Source organism: Plasmodium berghei, assembly GCF_900002375.2.
Source record: "Plasmodium berghei ANKA genome assembly, chromosome: 5".
In the NCBI taxonomy this organism is placed as follows: domain Eukaryota; phylum Apicomplexa; class Aconoidasida; order Haemosporida; family Plasmodiidae; genus Plasmodium; species Plasmodium berghei.
Genome location: NC_036163.2, coordinates 663,932 through 680,252, shown reverse-complemented (window position 1 = coordinate 680,252; position 16,321 = coordinate 663,932). Strand labels below are relative to the sequence as shown.

Sequence of the window (16,321 nt, the reverse complement as noted above, 5' to 3'; positions counted from 1 at the left end):
ATTAGAGCTGATAAGAACATATTTTTCGATGCGCTTAAAAATTAGAAATTGATATGGCCTTATATTATTTTTTTGTACACACAACAGTACATATATTGCAAAAATATACCAATATTAATTAAATATAAATAAATATTTTTACATATATATGTCTATAAGCACGATTTATCTGTGCATAAGAACTAAAAACTAAGAAAAGTTTTTTTTGTATCTATATTGAAAGTGATCTATTATCTACCATTTCTAAGATTATTTATCATGTATATATAAAAATTTTAAACGAATTGCGCAGATAAAGAAGAAAAAACTCAAAGGCTCTATCCGCGTATATTGAAAAGGATGTATATTTAAAACAATAAGGAAAAAAAGAAAAAATAATAAAAATATCAGCCAACATATAAAAGGGTATATAAACAAATATGCCTATTCTCCATCAAGGTATATGTAGGATAACCACGTGAATTGACTATAAATTAGCTAAAAAAAATTGAGGGTACCTGAGGTTTGAGTTGCGTGATAAAATGGGTTATCAGAGGAAGCGAAAACTAAGGGAACATTTTTTTCATAAAAACAATTATTATTAATTAATGAGAGCTGCAGTGAGTTAATTTCTTTTTTTGTTAAATTATCCCTTTGTTTAACTAAAGTTTTATAATTTTGGGCATGTACTAAAGTGCCAACGGGTATATTTTCGTCTGGATGAAATTTAAAAATTTCTTTATGTACATATGGAATGATAGCAGTTATTGTTATATTATTTATGGTGAGAGGTTTTATATTCATAATAGCTACTGTTAGTGTATTAATATGATTTTCATTATGTGGTAAATTTAGAAGAGCTATATATTTTCCGTCATCTGTTTCAATTTCATAAATAGTTGAATTTTTTAATCCTCCATGTTCTATAACTTTAATAACTTTAGATAGTTTCATAATAACTTTTTGTATTTTTATCTTAACGCTTTCTACTTCAATTTTTTTAAATAAAACATGATCATTATTAATAATTACACCTTCTTGCAAATTGTTTAGCCATGGATTTAAATCCACAATTTTCTTTTTCGGTGTATTTAATTGGTTAAATATTTGTGATGCTATCATTGGGATAACTATATCTATATAATGTGCAATAAAATAAATAGATTCTAACATTAATCTTATAATATGTAATTTTTTATTCTTTTCCGATTCTTCTTTATATTTCCATGGGGCTAAATCGGTTAAAAATTTATTTAAATCTTTACAAACATTTACTGTTTTTTCACAAAATTTGTGAACATGAAAATTTTTCATATAATATTCTATTCTGTTAATAAAATGAAGCATACATAATGGAAACTCAATATCTATATCGTCATATAAAGGTGGGATTTTTGCATTGTTTGATAACATGCAAAGTGACAATGTTCGTTGTACTAAATTTCCTATAGTATCAGCTAAATCAGAGTTACACATATCCACTAAATTATCTACATCAAATCTCATATCATACCCTCTCTTAGATTCTTTTACTACATGGAATCGAAATGCATCTGACCCATATGATTCTATAATTTCTTTTGGATCAATCACGTTTTTTAAAGATTTCGACATTTTTTTACCATCACCAGCTAATACAAAACCATGTGAAAATATACATTTAGGTAATTCTATATTTATAGACATTAAAATTGTTGGGAAAATTACTGCGTGAAACCAAACAATATCTTTTCCTATTATATGAATATCTGCTGGCCAATATTTAATTTTTTCTTGATCATTTATAAAGCAATTCGAATAGTAATTTATTAATGCATCCATCCATACATACATTACATGTTTTGGATCATTTGGGACAGGAATACCCCAACTGAATTTGGTCCTACTACAAGACAAATCTTCTAATGGCTCTTTTAATCGTTGTAATATTTCATTTCTATTTTTTTCTGGTTGTATAAAATCTGGATTATCATGTATATGCTGTAACAATCTATCTTGATATTTAGACATCCTAAAAAAATACGATGGTTCTTTCATTTTTTCTAATTTTACATTATTTAATGGATCAATATAATTCATTAATTTAGCTTCATTTTCGGGTATATATGTCTCTTCTCGAACATTATACCATCCTTCATATTCACCCAAATATATATCACCATTTTTCACACATTTCATCCATATAGATTGTGCAATCTTTTTATGAATGTCTGCAGTTGTTCGAACATAATAATCTTCTGTGGTATGTAAATCTTTATTTAATTTTTTAAATTTTATTACATTTAGGTCACATAATTCTTGTGGCGTCATGTTATTTCTTAATGCTTGATTTGCTATCTTTAATCCATGCTCATCCGCGCCAGTTGTAAAAAATACATCTCTTCCTAAATTTCGGTGATATCTAGCTAGTGTGTCAGCTAATACGATTTCATATGCATGCCCTATATGTGGCTCACCATTTACATAGTTAATAGCAGTAGTTATATAAAAATTATCATTTTTTACATGATCATTAATATTTTTTTCACAAGTTTTTGATATAAATAAACTATATATATTTTTTAATTTATGAACCTTTTCAACTGCTTCTACTACTTTTTGTACATCTTCCAAATTATTTATCCTTTCTACATAACTGTTTATATGTGACCAGCTTTCATTGCATATAACAATATTCGAATATTTCAGAGATGTATATACATAGATATCTGCTAATGTAATTCCGCATATACCATTTTTGGGGTTTTGATTTGCTCCATTACATCCATCCTCTCTTTTGATTTGATCAACTTCGTCACATATAAATTTCTTGTTATTATTCTCACTCAAATAAGACTCTAACAAATCTAAGCTTTCGATTATTTTTTTTTTATTCAAGTGCTCAATGTTTTTTTCTAATATATCACTCCATTCAATCCATGTTAAATATAAACGTAATTTGTCATCTAAACCTTTTGTGTTTATACCTTTATTTTTTAATCGATGAAATAAAAAACATATTGCATTTGTGGAACTTACAAATTTGTTTTCATATATAAGTAGTGGCTTCTTATTTACTATCAGACTTTTATCAATTTCAAATGTACGAGTGAAAAAAAAATCATCACTTAGCTCTAACGGTAATTTATATATGTGAGCTGCCAGCATACATTTTAATGTGCCGGATAGTAAGTATTTATTTGGATACAAAATCATGTTTATTTCTATTTTTCTATCCACTTTCCCCTTTTAAGATAATATCCGAGATACAAAAAGGGAAAGGGAGAGAGGGAGATAAAAATATGTGAGTATATATACACAGATATGTATATTAATCGTATTTAATTAGCGTATATATATAAATGCAGGTACATAAATGTACGTATATAGTATGTATATATATATATATAAGGTGAATGAATTGTTCTTCAATTTTATAATGTACTGATTTTAAAATATATTCATGAGTTTGAAAAAAAAACGAAAAGAAAAGTAAAATTAATGTGAGGGAAAAATTATTTGCAATTCGATCAACTTAACATAATCTAAAAATATAAATCACGAGCACATTTTTTAATGAAAAAAAATTGAATTTCATTAAAATTAAAAAATGACATGGTTCGTGAGCATTAAATAATTACTAAAATATATTTTCATGGCATACATAATGTATTATATGTATTTTTTCGTTATGTCAATATATATTTATAGGTTTATTCGTATGAAAAATGGAGATTTTTCAAAAATTGCACAATTATATTTCGAATTTAATTGTATTCTTATATTACATTTGTATTTATGGTATTTGTATTCATTCTTGTAGATTTACAATTTTTTGTATGTATTTACATTCATTATGCATATTTATTCGTATATCTTTATTCAATTTTATTATTTTTTACTTATTCTAATATGCTACAATTTTTTACATAGATGTTATATATTTTTTATTTTGTTTTTCCATCACAATAAGGTAAAATATTTTTAAGATTAAACTATTTTGTAATTAAAAAAAAATATAATTTAAAATGATAATTATATATATATATAATAAATAAGCATGCATAAACTTATGTTACCGTCACCAAATAGGGTTATACTTATTTTTTTTTATGTATTGAGGCCCCACAATTATATATACAATAATATGCATACATATATACGCAGAATATTTATTTATTTATATTTATAATATAGAGCTTGTGGTTTTATTATTTCTATTCAGGTTTTATGTAGTAAATATTGCAATGTCGTTATTAATATTTTATTTGTATATTTTTCGTTATATTTAATTAAATTCAATAATAATATTCTTTAATTTATTTATTAATCTTTTTAAATATTTTAAAAGATATGCTTTTTAAACAATATAATAAAATCCAAAAAACATTTTTGAAATTTTTATTGTCAATTTTACGGCGTTGTAAATAATATTTAAATATTTCCCAAATGTGTAAAACACTTATATGCACAATATGGTTAAAGATGTATTATATAAAAAAAAATATTTATGATATTTTATTCTAATCAATATAATATATTTATTTTATAAAAAACATTTTAAAGAAATTACAAAAAAAAATGAAAGAGGAATGAAGAAGAAACAAAATATAATGAACATCAAATGAAATAATTGATTTAAACTATGTATAATTCATTATTCTTTATTTTAATATACATAGTCACTGTTGTATATGTAGGCTACTAAGCTTAATTACTTTATAAAAGAAAGTAGCATGAAATTTACAAGGGAAACATATTTAAAATTAATATACTTTTTTATAACGTGGATAAAAAAATCCTTATATTTGCATAACTTTGAAAAAATCAAAATTTTCTAAGATTCATCTCCAAAATAAGTTATGATACATTCCAATGCCTACAATAATAAAAAAAAATTAATCATTAATAATTTCAAAGTATTATTTTAAAATATTTAAAATAAATATGTCTGTTTTTTTCATCCATGCCTTAACAGCGTCTTCATCATCTTTCATATGCTTTAATACATCTTTAAACTTTTCTGAAAAATGACTGCTGTAACTAAAAAAAAAATAATTAATCGGATTAAAAATATGATATAATCATTTCCTCTTTTTTCATTGGATCATTTCTATGTATATATATATGCTCATATTGAAAATTGCATTAATATGAATTCTTATATATATAAATGCATGTCTATATATGGTATTTGTATTTATTAGCAATTTATATGCAATAAGTCCCCATAAAATATATATGTGTGTACCATTCGGCTATTTGGTTGTACAAGCACGATAGTTTTAAAATATCCAACCATCCGTTACATTCCTTAATATCTATTAGATTATGATTTGATTTCCTAAAAAATAAATTTAAATATAAAAAACATTTGATCTATAAATTCGAAAGATTAATCAAGAAATACACATTTATATTATTTTTTTATATTTGTATATCCTTTTTTTGTATTTAATTTTCTAAATATATATTACGAAATTATATTTTTTAGATCAAAGTAAATATTTGTCCAAGCAAGCAAACTCAAACTTTTGGAAGATAGCTTTACGTATCTTCGATTTTTTATTGATTCATTTATCAGTCGTATCTATAAGTATAGTGAAAATGATGGGGAAAAAATTAATTATTTGAGCATAACTAAAACATGGGAACAATGCTTATGCAAAGAATTATTAAAATATTAAATAAGCATAAGTCTATATTGTAATTTTTCACAATTATTCCATCATTTATTGTGTTTTTATTTTTATATTACAATAATTGTTTTGATACTCTTTTCATAAGTGCCCAATTTTTCTAAATTCTGAATTAAAAAAAGAAAAACGGAAAATAAATCGAATATCCATATATTAATTTGTATATATGTATAGTAAAATTAAATAAATTTCATTTTATAAATGCACTAAATATTTATTACCTCTGGTTTCTCCAATTTCTCGTGATAATAATTATATAAATTGTTCTCTGATATGTAAGGAAAGAATTATACATATTCATATATAAAATAAATAAATATATATATATATATATGTGCGTATACAATTCTTTGATTTGTAAGCATGCAACTAATATCGTGGAAAAAATTATAAATATTTACTATCCTTTTAACCTAATAATAAATTGTGAATTTCATTTGTTAAATATATGGACATGTTATAGGAATCGTCATAAATCTGGGGATGATAAAGAAAAAAAAATAAAATGACATGTAAGTTAAAAATTATTAACTTATGCTGCAGAATTTAGAAGAATATATATTCATAGCTCAATTCTTTGTTTTACTATCATCGCCTCTTCAATAGAGTTTTTTTCCAACATTATCATGGATTTAATTGTTATTGTGTAGAAGGGACTTTCCAATTGTATTTGGCTAATAAAAATGAAAATAATGAAACCATATGTTCACACATATATATATATATATTTATATGAATATCTCTATAAGCATATATTTATTTGTTTCTTCTTAAAAAAATATATCACCTATTTTGTCTAATAAAAGAAAAAATTTCCCTGACATCATAATATTGTTTTTTTTTAAAAAATTCCTCCATACATAATAGTATATATTTATTAGATGGAGGGCATAATAGCCATCCATTGAAATATTTCAAAAGCTTCAAAAATAACGAGTAAAAATAATATGTTAAAAACAATCAATTTAAATAAATGAAAAATATAAGAATATTTATTCCTTAGAATATTACATATTTCCTTTTTAATTATATATTACATCTTTTGCTTCATTTAGCTGATTTGTCCTTAAAATTAATGCAAAAAATAAATTGACATCTTGCTGTGTATTTAAATTTCTACCAAAGTTATAGTAAACATTTAATAAACGCAGAGACAATTTATAATCTTCTTCAGTCTTTGACCTAAAAAATGGTATTTTACCCAATTTCATAATTATTCAATGTTATTATTTTCATCATTATTAGTATTATTATTGTTATCATTAAAATATACACCTACAATTTAAACACTTCAAATAGATTATCCATTCTCAGTTTGTGCAACTGATTTTTTTTCGCGTAATTCTCAAGTACATCTATCTTTGATTTAATAAGTGACGTGTTAAAGCTTTGAGTAAACGAAAAAAAAGAAGATATTTTTAAAATAATATTCACACAGTTATATATGACGCATGTCCATTATACTGCTTATATTAAACAAAATCAATTCCAATTTTGAAAACTATAATATTTAAGAACAATTATGTAATTATTTCCCCATATATAAACTTACTGTCGTAAACTTTGCAAAAAAATCGTATTCTTCAATTTGTTGGCTCGTTTCATGATGTGTTCATATTATTTTATGGTTAAAACGGTAAAATAATGAGGATCCAATAAATCGAATAAAAAGGGGAATATTTATTTTTTAAGAAATGAGCCCAAAATATTCACAAAAAAATAGTTCTACATTTCTTTAAAATAAATTATCTTTATTATAAACTATTTAATATGGAAGATTTTTCTTACATTTACATATAATTTTCAACTTAGCAAATGGAAGGTAACAACGTATTAATACACATACCTTATAAAATTAGTTCGAAGTTTTCTAATATATATACAAAAATAAATAATTTATGGAAGATAAAAAAAAAATATAAAACAATCAGAATTATAAAACAAAGAATACATTCCAAAATTATCGAAGAATTTATAATCAAAACAATAACCAAAAAAAAATTAAAATAATAATTTCGTATATAATTATGCATGCATATATATATACATACATATGTCAAACAACAGTATTTAATAGTTTAAGAAAAAAATGTATTACATGCAACAAAATAAATAAGAATAATAATAAATATTTTTTCTACACAAATATTACTATAAATTAAAAGTATAAGTTCAAAAATGAAAATTCAAACTTCCACAAAAGTGTAAAATGTATGTATCAATTGCAGGATTTACATGTTCTTAGGCTTATACACCAGAATAATCGAATACTATTTTTATAGAAAGCACGATGTGCGTTCATCCATCCATATACATATGAATGAATAAATCATTTTAAATTGCTAACAAGCCAATCCAAAGCTTCTGTAATTCCCTCATTTTTCGTAGCACTAGTACTAAAAATTGCCCATTGTCTATCTCTTATTGATGTTAAGTTTAAATCTTTTGATATTTGTGATATGGGAAGGCAATTTTTTACATCCTGCTTGTTTGCTAATATAACTAACAAAACACCTTCTAAATCTGGTTCCTTTAAAATAGTATTTATTTCATATTTCGTATTAATTATCCTTTCATCATCTGAGCTATCAATAACATAAATAATGGCATTCGTATTTTTATAATAGCATCTCCAATATGGTCTAATAGAGGATTGGCCTCCCAAATCCCACACTTGCAATTTTAAATTTTTATAATTCACTGTTTCTACATTAAATCCGATTGTTGGTATTGTCTGAACTATATCGCCTAATTGTAGTCTATTCAATATAGTTGTTTTACCAGCATTATCTAAACCTAATATTAATATTCTTATTTCTTTATTCGAAAATAAACGTGCAAATATTGAAGAAAATATTAATCCCATTTTTTTTTCTTTTTAGTTATGTGTGTGACTGTATATAAGCGTGCATATACGGATGTATAAGTTTACTTTTCCCTTAGCAGAAATATTTTGGGCTTATTTTACATTTACATATATAATCACATACAAAATATACAATAAGTAAGAGATTTCCTATGAATATGCTATAAATTTTCTGCAATATTTATATCGAAACTCTTTGGCCTTCTGGTTTTATTTTTTTGTCTTTATATTACTATTAAGTTATTTGTGTTACCTTTTAAAATAAATATATATTGAAATTCACAAGTATCTTTTATTTATTGTGAACATACAAACATTTTTATTCATATATATATATATATATATATATATATATATGTGCGTGTATGTATATCATTTCCTCTAGTAAGGAAAATTTGCACACATCGAACTATTCTTAATTATGTATTTTCTGATTGGTTTACTCTATGTGCATATTAGAAATCCCTTTTATTGCCTTCATGACATATGTATCTGCTAATATATTAATATTTTTTTTGTATTTTAAGTGATGGAATGGTGTAATATATGATATTTCACTATTATTTTTGCTTTATCACTTTTCTATTTTACTACTTATTAATTACTATCACATATTATTATCATTCTTTTGATATTACCTTTTATATCATAGTAACATAAGCAATATTTAATGATTAAGTGAGTATTATTTCGTGTATTATATTCTTACTTTTTTCGTTGTGCATTCTCATAAAAATTATATATATTTTACAAATTTAGAAAACTTTTATTTATATTTTATAAATGGTATTGTGTAAGGAATATTATAAAAACAAATAAACAATTTTTTTATCTATCAAATTTTAATGTGTTAGCATTCTTTTGCGATTTTAATGAAACAATATTGGATTTATGCATATATCAAAATTCCTGGAAAATTATTTTTAATACAAAAAAAAAAATACAATGATTAAGCAAATATTATGATAATCGTGAAATAAACAAAATAAAATATTTGTATTTTTTTCATATAATTTGACATTATCTGTGATTTTATTAAATTACATTATTTTTATACAAAACATAACTTTTCCCCTTTTAAAGGATACCAATGCTAGAATAAGGATGCCCTTTATCGAAAAAGGAAGTTTTCTGAAGTTAATATTTTATTATAATATAAATCCAAAATATATTTTATTACCATTTTTAAAAAAAAATAAAATATATACTTTAATTAGAGAATACAATACTAATGATGGCGAGCTAAAAAAAAAAATTAATGATTATACGTTTGTTAAAAAAAATAGTTATGGCGAACGAAAGACAGAGAGGAGAAACACAAATGTAGGAGAAAAAGAAAATATTTCAAAATCAAAAAAATATGGAGAAATTACTACTAATAAAGCTACTATAGAAGATATGCCCAATAATATATCATCAAATATATTTATTGATAAAGAGGGTAAATCGTCGTATTTGGGAACTAATTTAAATGTAGGAAATTATAAAAAAAAAATTCCTTATTATAACATAGATCCATCTGTTAAAACAAAAAAAATTCAAATATATCATAACTGTGAAGCACATGATATGAATCGTAAAATTAATAAAATTAAAAATTATCTTCTAAATAGTAACCCTGTAGATATCCTTTTAATATGCAACGCTGATATTAGTACAAAGGAAAATATTGATAAACAAAGTGGTGATCATGATAATAATAATTCAAGTTTTAAAAATAGAAATAAAACACAATCAAATTCAGAAATAAGTGATAAATATACAAATTTCACAGAGTTTCAAAAAATTAATCAAACAAAATATTCTTTACAAACTTATGCAAAAACACATTTATTATTAAACCATTTAAGAAATATTGCATATGTTGATGATATATTTAGACATATTAAAAATAAAAATCATATCATTTTAATAAAAGTTTATCCAAAATAAAATAGGTTTTTATTTCGCATTTGAATATATATAAATATTTATCATATACATAAAATATACACACATATATATGTGTGTGCATATTTTTTAAGAGCTTAAGGTGAAAATTACCACTGCAAAATTTTGGGATTGATAATGGAATAATGATGACAATCATAGAACTATTGAGAAAACAAATTAAAATAAATCGCTAAGGGTAAAACACCTATTTTATAAGCATATTAAAATAAATTTAAAATAACTTGAGAAAATATTTAAATGAATATTTAATAGGCGTTCATGTTTTAATTTACTAATTTAGAGTGCTTATATCAAATAAATAATTTATTTATATTATTACGTATAAATGAAATGACACAAAAAACAAAAAGACGAAAACAAATAAAAAAAACGAAACAAATATTACTTTATATATCTTTCTTTATCTGTACACAAGATGATATTATATTCACATAAGTGATATGTTTTATGAAATAAGATCATCAATATCAAACGTTTCAATGGATATGCTATTATATTTGTTAATGTCATAATCTATATTTGCTCCTATAGAGTTTATATTATTTTCCTCATGGAAATTGTTTAGTTTTTCTAAAACCTGAAAAAAAATCGAAAAAAAATGCTTGAAAAATGAAACTACACTAGTAAGTTTACAAATTCGTTGACGAATAAAATCAAGTATAATAGTATAATATAATAAATAGGAAGTGAGCAAATGTATAGTGATAAATGTGCAATTTATTACGCTTTGGACGGTTAGTATATATCCCCTTTTCTGTATTTGCGAAACAACGCAATTTTCCCACGTCATTCGTACAACGTGAACTTTATCATCAGACAAATTCAGAAAGGGTTTCAAAAAATATAGTAAAAACAAATTCTTTGGGCATTCACTGTAAAAAAGGGGAATTTATACATAAATACTAAAAAATGAACATATGTTAGGGGCAATAGTAAAAACACACCCATATTCATAATATATTTTTTATTATAACTTTTTTAACATTACTTAATTATGCCATCGCACATTTTTATGAAAACCTGCCTATCATAAAAACGGTCGCTCCTAAGAAATACAAGAGAATGATATGTATATAATGCATTATAAGTTTATCTTTTTTTTATCCCAAAATTGTAATTAAATTTTTTTTTTATACGATTTTTTTTTACTTGTAAAATGCGGTTATAACTGTTTTTAATATATATATTTCCTCTCCGCTTATGAAGTGGAAACTCCTTAATTCATCATTTTCTAAATTTGTTAATATTATATCTGAAAAATGAGCATGTGGTAGAAACATAATTATATGCTTAGTAAAAACTTTTGAAAAATATGGAGATATCATGAAAATGATATGAAAAATGAAAAAATTATATTATGATTATCTCTTTTTAATGCGCTAACCTTTTTTGTAATCCTCCAATGGTAATATTTCACCTCCGTTCTTAAAAAAATTGCTATTAAAAGGGAAGAAAATTATAATAGTGTTTTATATATACATATATAACATGTAATTAATGATTATACATTGAAATGCTATTTCGAAACATAAATGTACTATAGAAACGATTTATTTTATAAGCATAACAAACTATATAATACGTTTTTTTATCATAAATATACTATATGCGAGGGCATCCCTTTTCTATGAATAAATAAAAGTAATTCGAGGTGTAGGTACGTATTATTGCAGCCTCATCTTTGCATAACCTATATAAGGGGAAATACGCACATGTAAATGAATAAAATAAAATCAATTCGAATAAATAGATATGTACGAAATATATATAGTTTCACAATTTGTTCAACTTGCGAAAAAAGAATGCTAAATGACTGAAATAAAAATAGATCGAGAATTTGAATGTATGCATATTTAGTGAATAAAGAAAAAAACGTACCGCATAAAAATGGGGAAAAGGCAATTCCTAACAATTTTTGCATCATTAATTTTGGATAGAATTTTAAAAACAATTTTTGAAACTTTTTTGCGTAAAGAATAATTCAATGTTTTGAATTTCACAACATCAGACAAATATTTTATAAAAATTTTTTGAATATTATTAGGAAAAAATTCTATAATTTTATCATAATTTTTTAAAATTGCCTTTTTGACTAATACATTTGAATCATTTAAAAAGTAATAAATAAAAAAATGAAAAAAATGTAACGGAGAATTATCAGAATAATATTTCTTAAACTTTTGAATATATTTTATATAAATCATTTCATACTTTCCAAGAAAATTTATATAAAAAAAAAAATTCTCATTTCCTTCGTTAATAAAAAAGTCATTTGCATACAAATTACTGTTTATTTTATTTTGAATTTTTTTTATCATCTTATCATAGCTCCATTTTTTTCTATAACCTTGTGTATTGTTTCTCACTTTTTTTAATTGAACATATTTTCCATCCTCTTTGGTTTGGTCTATTGTATCTGTTGTAATATGTTTTTTATCATCTTGATCAAGGCTATAATGACTACCGTCAGTGTTGCTATTATTAGAATATATCACATCCCAGGTTTCATCACATAATTTATTTTCCTCTTTTTCTAATGCATCCTCATGCTTTTCTATAATACAACTGTTGATAAACTCCTCAGCATTTTCACAAATTTTGTCACTTGTTAAAAAGCTATGATTTTGTATGCGCTTCATATTATTATATGTCGCATAATCATTGTTAAATGTTTGCACTATTTCTGAATGTTCCTTTTTATAAATATGATTTATATCCTGATATTTTATATTATTCCCTTTGTATGTATATAAATTAGATTGTTCCGTAGAATTTTCACCTTCATAATTATTTTCTTTCTTTTTTATATCATCTGAGCATTCTTCCCTTAATTTTCTTTTAGCTGTTTCCTCGATTTTTATATTTTTTTTTAAGTTTTTTTTTTGCTTTTTTATATTTATTCTGTCCTCATACAGTTTATCTGTATTTATTTTAAAAAATGGTGATTCTATCAAATTACTGAGGATATCATAAAACAATGATGCTATTGTTTTTCTTACAAAATAATATGGATATGTACATATGAAAAAAAATACATGTGAAAAAAATCGGAAAAAATATTCTTTTAATATTAAAATTAATCCAGGTATGTGAATAGTAATAATATATACTGCATTTATATTATACGAAACAATCACATTATTTGGGGTATCAAATAAAAACAGTTTTTTTAAAGAATCTGTATCAACACCTTCAATAGCATATATATCTTCATAATCTATATCATAAGTTATATTATCACTGCTATCGCACTTATTATTATTGTTAATTTTGCACATGTTCATTTTTTGCCTTAAGAGCATTTTTCCATATATTATATCATTTTTTATTATTTCTAATTCACTATAATAGCACCCTTTAATTTGTAATATGTCAATATTATCATCATGATTAAATATATTATCAATATATTTTATGTCTTTCTTATTTAAGTAAATAAAATAATTTTCTTCGTCTTTTTCAAATTCTTCACCTTCAATTGTTTCTCCGTTTATTTTATTTTCTAAAATAAAATCATCACTGTTTTTGTTCATTAAATTTATTATGTTTCGACCAGAATATTTGTCACTATTACCATTTTTATAATAATCATTACCATGTGTTTTGAAAAATTGATTTATACTAGAACAAAAATGATGGTTTTTAATAATTAAATCGTTTATTAATTTATTATTTACAAAAATACAAATATTTTCGTCATATATAATTTCATTTGATAATGATTGGACAGATGAGCATTCTAATTCTGAAATTTCTGATGAAAATAAAATTTTTTCCATTTTTCTCTTATTTAACATTTCACATTCACTGGGAAAATTACCATTTTTTGATTCTTCAGCTGATTCAACCACACATGATATATCCACAATGGGCACTTTATCCCTTTCAACACTTTCATTATATATATTCGTATCGAATTTGCTTTGTGCTAATTCCTGTGTTGGTCTATTTTTGTGTGTATTTTTGTTATCTTCTACCCACAAACCATTTCCATTTATAGGGTTTATAATATCATACCCAGTAGTTAAATTTTGTTTATCATTACATATTTGTCTAGTTTCGTCTTTTTCAATCATTTCAACTAAATTTTTTTGTTTTTCTTTACACATATTTCCGTTTAAATAATTATCATAATATTTTAATCCATTCGAAATGGTATTTTGTATAGTGTGCTCATTGTTTTTTTCACTTTTATAATTTTGAAATTCAGTAACCATATCAGTTTCATTTAATGAATATGATGGCGTGTCATCTCTTTTTTCATCTCTATTCCAAATTTCTGCTGAATTTGAGTCATCATATACCCCGTCAGTATTGTCGAGAAAAATATAATTTGTCTTTTTCTTGGCCATTTCATTCAAATAATTCAAAGTAAAAAGGTGAGAAGAAAACAAATTGTTGAAAAAAAAAATTATTTTTCGAATGTAAAATGGATGAATTATATTGATATCTTCAAATATACATAATAGTAATAGTAGATTTATTAAAGAATAGTAAAAAACATAGAGATTATTATTTTTTAGAAAATTATTAAATATAGGAAGAAAAAAATTAAAAAACAAATTTTTTGAATATATAGATGATAAATGAGTACAATTAAAAATGTTAATAATTTTTATTGTATCATATTCATCATTACATAATTTCTTAAAAATAAAAATTTGGTTTTTTATAAAATTGTTTTCATCCAGCATTTTACAAACATTAAAAAAATAAGACGATATCAATATTTTACATTCAATGTTATTACTTATACAATGTTTTTCTATAAAAGGAATCAATACCTTATATATAACTATATTATCTCTATCAAAAATATAACACATTTTAATTAACAGAATAAACCCGATATGCTTATAAGAATCATTACATATTAGATATATAAGAAATGGAAATATTTGTTTTTTTCGAGTTTTTATATTAACATGTGTTGATAATATTAATAACGATTTTAATATATATCTTAATATATTTTTATTATTTTCATAATTAATTATAAATTTTTCAATAATTGGAAATAATAAATCTATTACATTACTACAACCATCATTATTATTCTGTAATATATATGCACACAAATCCCCTATTTTATTACAAATTTCATATTTTATTTCACTACTTTCTTCACTTAGTTTTACTATTAATGGATATATATCTCTTTGAAAATCTGTATAGTCTATATTATTTAATAGTTTTATTATATCTTTTATAAATAATATTTTACGACATTTTAAACTACTGTTCCCATAGAGTATGGCTTTTTCTAATGGGCTCATATTTTCATCGATTTCTTCATTTATGTTATCCATTTGGAATTTAAACAGACCTATGGTCATATCTGTAATGAAAATAACAAGTTAATAAAAAAGATACATTACAATTAGTGTATTCGCTATTTTTCATTATAACCATTAATTACATAGACATACTACCCAAAAAAATTATCACTCATTTATACAAATAAAAAATGGAAAATCGAGCACTAAAGTTATAACTATGCATTTTTTTGTCGTTTTTTTATCATCCAACAAATAATCATAAATTAATTCAAAAATACATTTCTCCTAAAAATATTTATTTCATTTATTTGTTTTTATTTCTCTTTTAAAATAAACTAATATTTACCTGCCAACTTTGAAAAAATCCCATTTCTTTGGCTCGCCATTTTATTATTTTTTTCTAATATGGGGGGGAAAATTGTTTTCACACTTTTATGAGAGTAAAATAAAAGTATAATGAGAAAATATATCGGTATATATAGAACGCATATACATATACATCTACCTATGAACCATATATACGATATGCATTATACTAACTTCATTTCGTTGCATCTATATATTAT

At 23.1% G+C, this 16,321-nt stretch overlaps 5 protein-coding genes across 5 annotated transcripts; 1 reads left to right on the top strand and 4 right to left on the bottom strand.

Annotated features, from left to right (window-relative positions):
- Positions 1-477: 477 nt before the first annotated feature.
- PBANKA_0518700 (methionine--tRNA ligase, putative) lies at positions 478-3,174 on the bottom strand (the record flags this gene model as incomplete). The annotated part of the gene is made up of 1 exon (XM_034568439.1): positions 478-3,174. The coding sequence occupies one exon, from the start codon at positions 3,172-3,174 to the stop codon at positions 478-480; it is 2,697 nt and encodes an 898-aa protein (XP_034420428.1).
- Positions 3,175-4,795: 1,621 nt separating this feature from the next.
- PBANKA_0518600 (conserved protein, unknown function) lies at positions 4,796-7,262 on the bottom strand (the record flags this gene model as incomplete). Its single annotated transcript, XM_034568437.1, has 12 exons — positions 4,796-4,837; positions 4,935-5,001; positions 5,210-5,302; positions 5,436-5,548; positions 5,717-5,764; positions 5,879-5,925; positions 6,071-6,134; positions 6,244-6,331; positions 6,445-6,578; positions 6,695-6,839; positions 6,937-7,044; positions 7,210-7,262. 12 exons carry the CDS (start codon positions 7,260-7,262, stop codon positions 4,796-4,798), a joined length of 1,002 nt encoding a protein of 333 aa, XP_034420427.1.
- Positions 7,263-7,986: 724 nt separating this feature from the next.
- Positions 7,987-8,523, bottom strand: PBANKA_0518500 (ADP-ribosylation factor, putative; the record flags this gene model as incomplete). The annotated part of the gene is made up of 1 exon (XM_034568436.1): positions 7,987-8,523. The coding sequence occupies one exon, from the start codon at positions 8,521-8,523 to the stop codon at positions 7,987-7,989; it is 537 nt and encodes a 178-aa protein (XP_034420426.1).
- Positions 8,524-9,627: 1,104 nt separating this feature from the next.
- PBANKA_0518400 (translation initiation factor IF-3, putative) lies at positions 9,628-10,455 on the top strand (the record flags this gene model as incomplete). The annotated part of the gene is made up of 1 exon (XM_034568435.1): positions 9,628-10,455. One exon carries the CDS (start codon positions 9,628-9,630, stop codon positions 10,453-10,455), a length of 828 nt encoding a protein of 275 aa, XP_034420425.1.
- A 466-nt stretch (positions 10,456-10,921) lies between these two features.
- On the bottom strand, positions 10,922-16,141 carry PBANKA_0518300 (conserved Plasmodium protein, unknown function; the record flags this gene model as incomplete). Its single annotated transcript, XM_034568434.1, has 8 exons — positions 10,922-11,053; positions 11,201-11,348; positions 11,465-11,521; positions 11,626-11,728; positions 11,861-11,913; positions 12,080-12,166; positions 12,355-15,814; positions 16,102-16,141. The coding sequence occupies 8 exons, from the start codon at positions 16,139-16,141 to the stop codon at positions 10,922-10,924; spliced, it is 4,080 nt and encodes a 1,359-aa protein (XP_034420424.1).
- Between the last annotated feature and the right edge of the window lie 180 nt (positions 16,142-16,321).